This window comes from Haliotis rufescens, unplaced genomic scaffold (genome assembly GCF_023055435.1).
Source record: "Haliotis rufescens isolate VD_foot unplaced genomic scaffold, xgHalRufe1.0.p SCAF_40, whole genome shotgun sequence".
NCBI classification, from domain to species: Eukaryota; Metazoa; Mollusca; class Gastropoda; order Lepetellida; family Haliotidae; genus Haliotis; species Haliotis rufescens.
In genome coordinates, this window is record NW_025964113.1 from 1,786,608 (window position 1) to 1,795,345 (window position 8,738).

An 8,738-nucleotide genomic window follows, 5' to 3' on the forward strand; every position below is an offset into this window, starting at 1 on the left:
AGGGCTGGGCGGAAAGGAAAATAATATGGTTCAGGGACTGTGAGACAGACTAACCCCTAAGGGTATGTATGAACCCATCCGTGTCAGAGGTCTCTGATCCGTGTGAAGCATCTTCGCGTGTCCTCCATGACCATGATGTGGGTACCCCAGTCTCAGTGTTTGGAAATTGCCGATTGCTGACGATGCGGGCGTCACAGAGGTATTATATTAAAACCACAATGTTAATGTATACTGAACTAACATTCTCATATATCTTCCTTTCATTTATGTAACAGGTATAATTTATACAGACATTCAATACAAAGACACCAGTCTGGAAGGCGGATAAGAATACGGCGGTTTATATAGGCGAGTGAGACCACCACTGTCGGAGCGTGTGTCTGGTTGACACTTCTGAACATTGATCGCTGATAAATTCCGGCTGATCTGTCCAGTCAAGCTGTCCCGTTTGGTACACGTTCTATAAGCGTGGGGCTCCCGATGCCTGGCGCTCGGTGGAGTTCCGTTCAAAATTGGCCTCGCTGTAAAGCGCAGCGCCGTAGGGTTTACCGGTCCACTCTGGCTTCTGAATTTCTAAAATGGGAAGTTGGGGGTTCTCAACACTGATTTGTGACGCTCCAATACGGCACTGCAAGTGGCAGTCTGCCAGATGCTTTTTGCCAAATTAGGCGTATTATTTCCTATTTTTATTCCTACGTTTTATATCATAATGTAGTGAACTTCTTGTTTTCATTAAATATATATATATAACACTGGATAACAGAGGATGGTGAACAAAACCACTCAGTGTGGGATGCGTTTTGCCACATCATATTTCATGGTGATTAATGCTTCCATTTATTGGTCACATAGCATATCACTTGGACACATGCTTCTCTTCCCTTTAAACGGTATTTCAGTTACCGTATGTCAGGGTGAGGAAGCTTGACGTGAAAGGAAGGCCCGAAGTGTTTTTGTTTGCTTGTTGTTTAACGCCGCACTCAGCAATATTCCAGCTGTATGACGGCGGCATGGAAATAATCGAATCTGGACCAGACAATCCAATGATCAATATTGTGAGCAACGATCGGCACGATACGATGACACGCAATGAACTGAATCACCGAGCCTGACCACCCTATCCATTTGTCCGCCTCTTACGAACAGCTATAGTTGGTGGGGACCAATTCCAACCCCGACGGTGTACCGTGTCTCATGCAATGGGATATAATCTCACTGTTTTAATTTTGTGTTAAGATCTGTTTTTCGACGTGCATTTTGACATATTTGTAAAAGTTATCCTTATCAGTAGCCGATTTACTCAAGCCGAGTTTCAGATATTTATCACCCATATTAAGTGGTGGCATATTTCCTGAAGGTGGAGGCCATTTAACAAACGGACTGACACAATACGATGTTTACTCTACAGTTTATTTGCGAGTTACGTTTAATCAAGTGCTGCTGAAGATTCCATCGTGACGTGTCTTTGTCACGTGTTACTTCAGGACTATCAGCCTTTTAGTATGACTCGATGATTATCTTTAAAGGACTTCTTAGCACACACCTCTTTGTTCATTTGTATAATGACTGGAGATAGCTTTGGTCATCCTTGGTAGTTTCTTGGAGAGCAGATCTTGACTTGAGACGGTCTAAATATTCCCTGATCTTTGGATGGTTTTGGAAAAGTTCCCCGTCTTTTAGTAGGGAGCAGACGTAGATGTCGTACCCCAGTACACAGTCGGCAGCGGTGATTCTGAAACACGTGATTGAGTGGATGGGTGAGCTGGCAAGTGAGTGAGTGAGTGAGTAGATGGGCTATATGGCGACAGAGTATATGAGCGAGTGAGTGGAATTAAAAACCGTTATGAACATATCGGGCGTACAACGAAATGTCTCTTACGGTTGGAGAAATGTCGAAAGCGACGTCTTGAACGTATATCACGATGATGGGTATGTGTCGATAGACAGTCGGCGAGAATTTGGGAATCACGCAGATGATTAACGGATCCATCTTGGGCTGTGGCGTAGACCACTGGACGTCCGTGCCCCTCTACACCAGTAGAGTGTAAAACGCGGTACATGTCTAATAAGACGCGTCTCTGGACTTTTGCCCCACGTTAAGATGTCACGCCGTGATAGTACACTGGAGTTATCTCCCTTGGGGATGATGCATGGTAGATGTCGCCTTGTGTCTTTGTTTGGTATAACCTCAAGTTATATGTTCAATATGTTCCAACAATTACTATTATAGTCGAGTTACTGTTGCGGAATTAAATTTAAAATATTGTGTTATGTCTGCCGGAGAGGATACTGTTCAAAGCAGAATTAAAACTCACTCACTCACCTTTTCACTCAAAACATAACAGAATATATACTGTTGAAACAAATCGTATAGTATCCCTCTCGTCACATCTGTCATACGACTCGCGTGAGCAAAAGTACTGAATGTTAATGCTTTGAAATATAACTTAAGTAAACTATAGTTTATGACAGACGCACTTGTCTCCACAGAGGAAGTCTCTCCCCTCCAGTCTGTTGGAGAGATGGTCCAGGCAGGTGTTCAGCTTGTCTCTCATCCTCGCCTGTCTCTCCTCTGTCTCCGCAACCTTCAACAACCACATGTCGCAAAAGAACTCCAATAGTTCGTCCAGGGTTGAGTTGGCGTACATGATGAAGCTGAAACACCGAGTCACACCAAGTAAAACCGAGCAGCACCGAGTAACACCGAGTCTCACTGAGTCACATGGAGTAACACCGTGTAACACCGAGTAACAACCAGTATCACCGATTCACACCGAGTAACGACGAGAATCAACAAGTAACATCGGGTAACACCGAGTAACCCCGAGTTATATAGTCACATTGAGGTACACTAACACCAAGTTACAGAGTAAAACCTAGTACCACTGAGTAAAACCGAATTACGCCGAGTGACACGGAATAAAACTGAGTAACACCGAGAAACAGCGATAGAACCACCTGGGATATAATCACTAGTCGGATATTTAGGGTCAACGTACTCGTAATAGTCCTTCCTGTCCTTGGGGTCCGGCACGAGTTTCCCGTATCTGTCTGCCAGGTACATGTTGATGGCCCCTGACTCTAGCATGGTCCCCTCCCCGGGGATGACCAGGGCGGGGATAGTTCCGTGAGGGTGGACGTCCCTGCGGTAGGCGATGCTGGCCGCCTCATCCATGTTTGGCTTGTAGTGGATTAGCTTGAAGTCCTCTTCAACACCCATTTCTGTGTATATTGAGAGTGTATAATTGGTTTATACGTGACGTGACTTGAAATCAAATATTTGTCAAAATGTCACAAGGTTATAATTAGGCTAGGAAGGAAGGAGACCAAAGAAACAGAAATACAGAGTATGATGTATACATAATATTAACTGAAACAACACATCTTTTGCCATGTTAAACGGACCTTATCAATGTGTTGCTACAACACATAGAGAAGTTACCAAAGACCGCATTAATTGGATGTGGAGTCGGATGTGATATGGAGTCAGGCAGCACATGGAGTCAGATGTCAGGTTGAGTCATATATCTCATTACGTCGGTGTCAACGTTGAGGCAGTTGTCACATGGAGTCATGTGTCACATGGAATCACATATCTCATGGAGTCAGGTGTGATATTGAGTCAGATGTCACGTGGAGGCAGTTGTCACATAGAGTCAGGTGTCACGTGGAATCACATATCTCATGGAGTCAGATGTGATATGGAGTCAGGTGTCACGTGGAATCACATATCTCATGGAGTCAGGTGTGATATGAAGTCAGGTGTCACGTGGAATCACATATCTCATGAAGTCAGATGTGATATGGAGTCAGGTGTCACGTGGAATCACATATCTCATGGAGTCAGGTGTCACGTGGAATCACATATCTCATGGAGTCAGATGTGATATGGAGTCAGGTGTCACGTGGAATCACATATCTCATGGAGTCAGGTGTCAACGTGAAGGCAGTCATGGGGAGTTAATGTTAATGATTATTGTATCCATATTTTTTTACACAAAACGTAAATAATGTCATACTGTTTGTTATTTTCGACGTTATGTAAAGGAGAAACTACGGCCACTCGGTATATTCCCAAATGTCAGGGCTTTCAATCTAAAGTAATCCCTAGGAGAAGTGGTTTGTCCAAGTTGTAAAGAGACGCATCACATAGACAATAAGAAAACATCAAGATACCTTATAGTGAAACAATACAGTATCTGGTATAAAAGGAATTCGATCAAAGCGTGCAAGAGAAAACCCACAAGCAGAATGGACTAACTGGACTCATGGGAAAAGAGTGAGTTAAAAATCTAAACATGATATGTGGCATTGTGTATTCATAGCTTTCGGCCACGGGAGCCGTGCCAATTTACACTTGTCAGAGGGGTACTCAAAGTACGTGATCTAGACTACCAGTTGTCGGACTTTCATTTTTTGTGGAAGCCTCGGTGGCTGAGGGGGTTAGATCGCCGACTTTGTGTGCTGGCGATTAGGTGCCTCACTCTGGCAAGTGCGGGCTCGAATCCCGGAAGGGACTCAACCCCAAAAAAGTACGAGAATCTGTACTTTACTGAGAAAGTGTTATCCCAAATATAACATTTGTTACATTTGATCACTTTCTAAATGGCATTGTGTATTCATAGCTTTCGGCCATGGGAGCCGTGCCAATTTACACTTGTCAGAGGGGTACTCAAAGTACGTGATCTAGACTACCAGTTGTCGGACTTTCATTTTTTGTGGAAGCCTCGGTGGCTGAGGGGGTTAGATCGCTGACTTTGTGTGCTGGCGATTAGGTGCCTCACTCTGGCAAGTGCGGGTTCGAATCCCGGAAGGGACTCAACCTAAAAAAAGTACGAGAATCTGTACTTTACTGAGAGAGTGTTATCCCAAATATAACATTTGTTACATGATATGTGAGGTTGCAGGTTCGATTCCCGTCATCCCTAAGACAATCCTTGTCTTCGATTTTAGAACATTGGACGTTTGAAACACAAAGTTCAAATTTATAAGTATAGAAGTATTAGAAGGAGGGTTTACAAACAAACAATGTAAGCCCCCACAGAAGGTTTTACAATCATTATAAACCAGACTACATTTAAACTTTTGCGCTCTATAGGGAAATTCAACCATTTGAAAAAAAACCTCACGGGGCAACACACACACATAGTGTGTTGTATCTCTATACTTACCCGAGTGACCACCAGGACTGAAATGTGACTGTTTACCTTTAATGAGCCAGATATTCCTGACAGATCGGTACAGGGGATGATAGTATAGTGTCATCTTCTCTGCCATGTTGAAGTGTGTCCAGAGGAATGTGTTTTCGCGCTGGAGGAAGACTAAATTTTCGGAGCTGATCTCGACCCACTTGTTGCCTGGAAGCTTGTGACCTTTCGGTTGTAGTGATGGCCGCACATTTGCATAGCGAGGCTTGTTACAACGGCTGTAGCTTCCTCCAAGGCTGTACTGAAAGATAAGTCGTGGAAGTGTAGAAATTCTATCTTCCTAATAGCAAAGTCTGGAAAAGTGGACATTACTCCAGTCTCTTTGGGGACAATTTGTTTAAATCACAATTATTGCCTTGTAGACTCTTGCAAGTCTACAAAGGCTGCGATGAATCAATACACGGAGGGTAACGCGACCTACATTGCGACACCAGTGTATTAAAGAGACCGGGTTTGCGCTCAACGTTCAGTTCATGCGTCAGGTACGGTAGCCCATAAGGGACATATGGAGTCTGTTTTTCAATATTTTGATATTTCACTTACTGTTATCGTAACCTTTTGCAAATTGACACAATTTGTGATACAAATATGTGATAAATCATGTATAAAGAAGATATTGAATCGCTGAAAAGTGAGGCGAAACTTTCAAAAACTAAAATGAAAATGTCTAAAACAAAAACGAAACTTTCAAAAACTAAAATGAAAATGTCAAAAACAAAAACGAAAATGTCAAAAACAAAAGCGAAAATGTCAAAAACTAAAATGAAAATAAAGAAAACTATTTCCACCGCGCTGATAATATTCCCACCGCGGTGAAAACTGTGTTAATTTGCAAAAGGTTACGATAAAAGTAAGTGAAATATCAAATTATTATGGGCCACCGTAGTCAGGTAAGTTTCTGCGGCCATCAGCTGTTAGGCGTTGACATAATGGGCTTCTAAACCATTACTTGTGAATTTGGATTCTAATCAACATGTAGACATCGATCGGTTCCTGACAACTCAGATGCACCCCGAATTGACATTTTGTTTTTGGAATACGCGTACTAAGATAATCCCCGTGGCGATTTCAGGTCGGAATAGGTCCCCATTACCCCATGCTTGTCGTACGAGACTATTTTAAAATGTAGTCCCATAAATATAGTCAAAATATGTAAAATATGTATCTACAAAATATAAAGTAAAAACAAGGGCTTCGGTCCTGCCCAACACGAAAACTCGGGTTACATGGGGTGTCTCCTTAGGTTAGACTTAACTTTGTTTAAAACATGCCTCTGTTCACACAGCAAGAATGGGTACCCGGTAGGGTGAGATGGTAATATTAACCTACTTAGCCTCATACGACAGCTTGATTTGTATACTCGCCAGGGAGTTCACATTGATCAAAACCCTGGGGCAATGATTACGTGGCGCCATATTGGTCATCGGACGCATTTTAAACAGACTTCGTATTCGCATACCATTCTGTCAGTTTGATACCAGTATTCGGATCTGGTACAGGCGAACCAATGTTAGACAGTGCAAGCATCAACTCATGTCGCCAGGCTTGTTATAACGGGGTTAATAATCAGGCACTACGGACCGGCTACAACTGTTGACGCTTCTTGAGAACCAGGCCGTTAGCTCTGGGAATACCGACGTTTTAAGGGAAGAACTATCAGTGTTCAATAAAAAAATGCATTGAATAATTAGATCTGCCTTCATAATTGTCAGAAGAGTGCATGCATTAACCATGGCGATCTGTAAAAACGTGCGGCGTGTTATGTGCATGCATACCAAGAACCATAATAGTTGTTCGAACCCAGGATCGGATGCTGGACGTTAAGGGACGCAACTCTGCAAAGCAAGTTCAGGCGCCTGAATCTAATGGGTCATCCGTGAAAATATTCTGAGAAAATAATTAGTATATCCCCTATTAACACGCCCTACATTTCTATTTTTTTAATATTTTAAGTTTCAATTCAGTAGACATAAATGTAACATTGGTACATGAGGTATATAAGTGTAGCAATTCATAGAATCTTAAAACATGATTAGATATGGGTATGTACATATATTGCTTGACTGAGAAATAATAATAAGTAGGCTGGTAGTTCCTTCCATTTTCTGTCGAATCTATCAATACTACTATTTTTCATTGCGATATTTTTTCCTATTTTACATACATCTTTCAATATTTTTATGTAAAAAGGAAAGCATAATTGAGTTTTTCTTAATGCTTGACTGGTGAATGAATTTTTTTGCAAAAAGAATTATAAGGTTGAAAAGATAGTTGTTTTTGTTGTAGCAAAAAAATTATTCCAAATGGTAATATGAATATCATGTGTAAGTTTCGAGTTTAGGTACATTTCAATTTCTAACCAAACTTCCTTTACAAAAACGCATTCAACATACACATGGTATAAGATTCAGAGACATAAAATGAGCATATATCATCATCCATTAACTTCAATTTCAACAATTCCTTTTTGGTATATAGAGATCTATTTATGAATCTATTCTGGAAATCTATGAGTTTAACATCATTGGTACATAATTAACAATTAGAGAAAACGTTATTCCCTAAAATGCCTTGACTAAGTTCATTTTCCCATTTATCACACATCAGAGGAAAGTTAATTTTAGCTATAAGTTTATCATTAAATATTCCTATATAGCCCTATTGTTCTCATCAACAGGTCTCTCAAAATGTTATTTATGTATAAAATTAGCTGTGATACAAAATCTGCCATTTATTGCTTTTTTCCACGATTCAGGGATATTTAGCATTACTCTGTTGTAGTCAAGTAAAGTACCTTTAATTTGAAACTTGTTTTGTAATTCTTCAAATGTTAAAAATCTTTTGTTGCTCCATAAATCTTTTAAACTATGAATACCCTTATTAAACCAATGTTTTAGAATAAAAATGTTTTTAAATTGGTTATTGAACCATATTTAATCTGATAGAATATCTTAAATACTTTCTCAACTTTATGTTTTCTGTAGTACATTTCTATTTACATGTGCCTTTTTCACACACGCACGCACGCACGCATACATAAGTAAATAATAAGAACAAGATTACCCGATAAGAGACTGGAGTCCTCATGTACTGTCCACATAGCTATGGAATTATCTTTCAGTTCAGCCGTGGAGCAAGGCTAACGAAATGCCCTGTTTTCTATTTCTAAATCACTGTTACCTCGGTCAGCAGCACAAGTGATTCAACACTATGTGATCAGCTGATCTAGGCCCACTCAACCCTTATTAAGCCAGATATTTGGAACGGAACGATACCGTGGATACCACGGAATATTGATCTCTACCACCACGAAGCAAGACCTTGTTGAGCTGACCCGACAGTTCACTCATTTATCTTGTGCACAAGGAGTGTGTTATTCGAGGGGTCAATGTACCGACAGCCTTGGCCTGCTTCTGTTCAGTGGTCGTATCAGGTGACACGTTTACCAAAACAAAGATATAGTCTATGAAATCTCTCCTCCAAACTTGTTTTCCTGGTGATTTCGAATGTGGAATTGGATAGATTTGCTTT

General features: G+C 40.9%; 1 protein-coding gene across 3 annotated transcripts; it reads right to left on the reverse strand.

The window, feature by feature from the left end:
• Positions 1 to 1,396: 1,396 nt before the first annotated feature.
• On the reverse strand, positions 1,397 to 8,572 carry LOC124138323. 3 transcript variants are annotated; one of them, XM_046504919.2, is made up of 5 exons: positions 8,483 to 8,572; positions 5,208 to 5,448; positions 3,000 to 3,222; positions 2,479 to 2,655; positions 1,397 to 1,732 (listed from the first exon to the last, which is right to left on the reverse strand). In XM_046504919.2, exons 1-5 carry the CDS (start codon positions 8,555 to 8,557, stop codon positions 1,552 to 1,554), a joined length of 897 nt encoding a protein of 298 aa, XP_046360875.2. In that variant the 5' UTR covers positions 8,558 to 8,572; the 3' UTR covers positions 1,397 to 1,551. The 3 variants fall into 3 exon arrangements, with proteins under 3 accessions (XP_046360875.2, XP_046360889.2, XP_046360881.2); XM_046504933.2 differs by having other exon boundaries at positions 8,388 to 8,501; XM_046504925.2 differs by lacking the exon at positions 8,483 to 8,572 and adding an exon at positions 8,271 to 8,370.
• Between the last annotated feature and the right edge of the window lie 166 nt (positions 8,573 to 8,738).

Coding starts and splice junctions, on each gene's coding strand:
- LOC124138323 (XM_046504919.2), bottom strand. CDS start 8,557: ATGAGTGAACTGTCGGGTCAGCTCAACAAGGTCTTGCTTCGTGGTGGT. Junction 5,449..8,482: donor AATATTCCGTGGTATCCACG/GTATCGTTCCGT, acceptor CTTATCTTTCAG/TACAGCCTTGGAGGAAGCTA. Junction 1,733..2,478: donor GACTTCCTCTGTGGAGACAA/GTGCGTCTGTCA, acceptor CACGTGTTTCAG/AATCACCGCTGCCGACTGTG.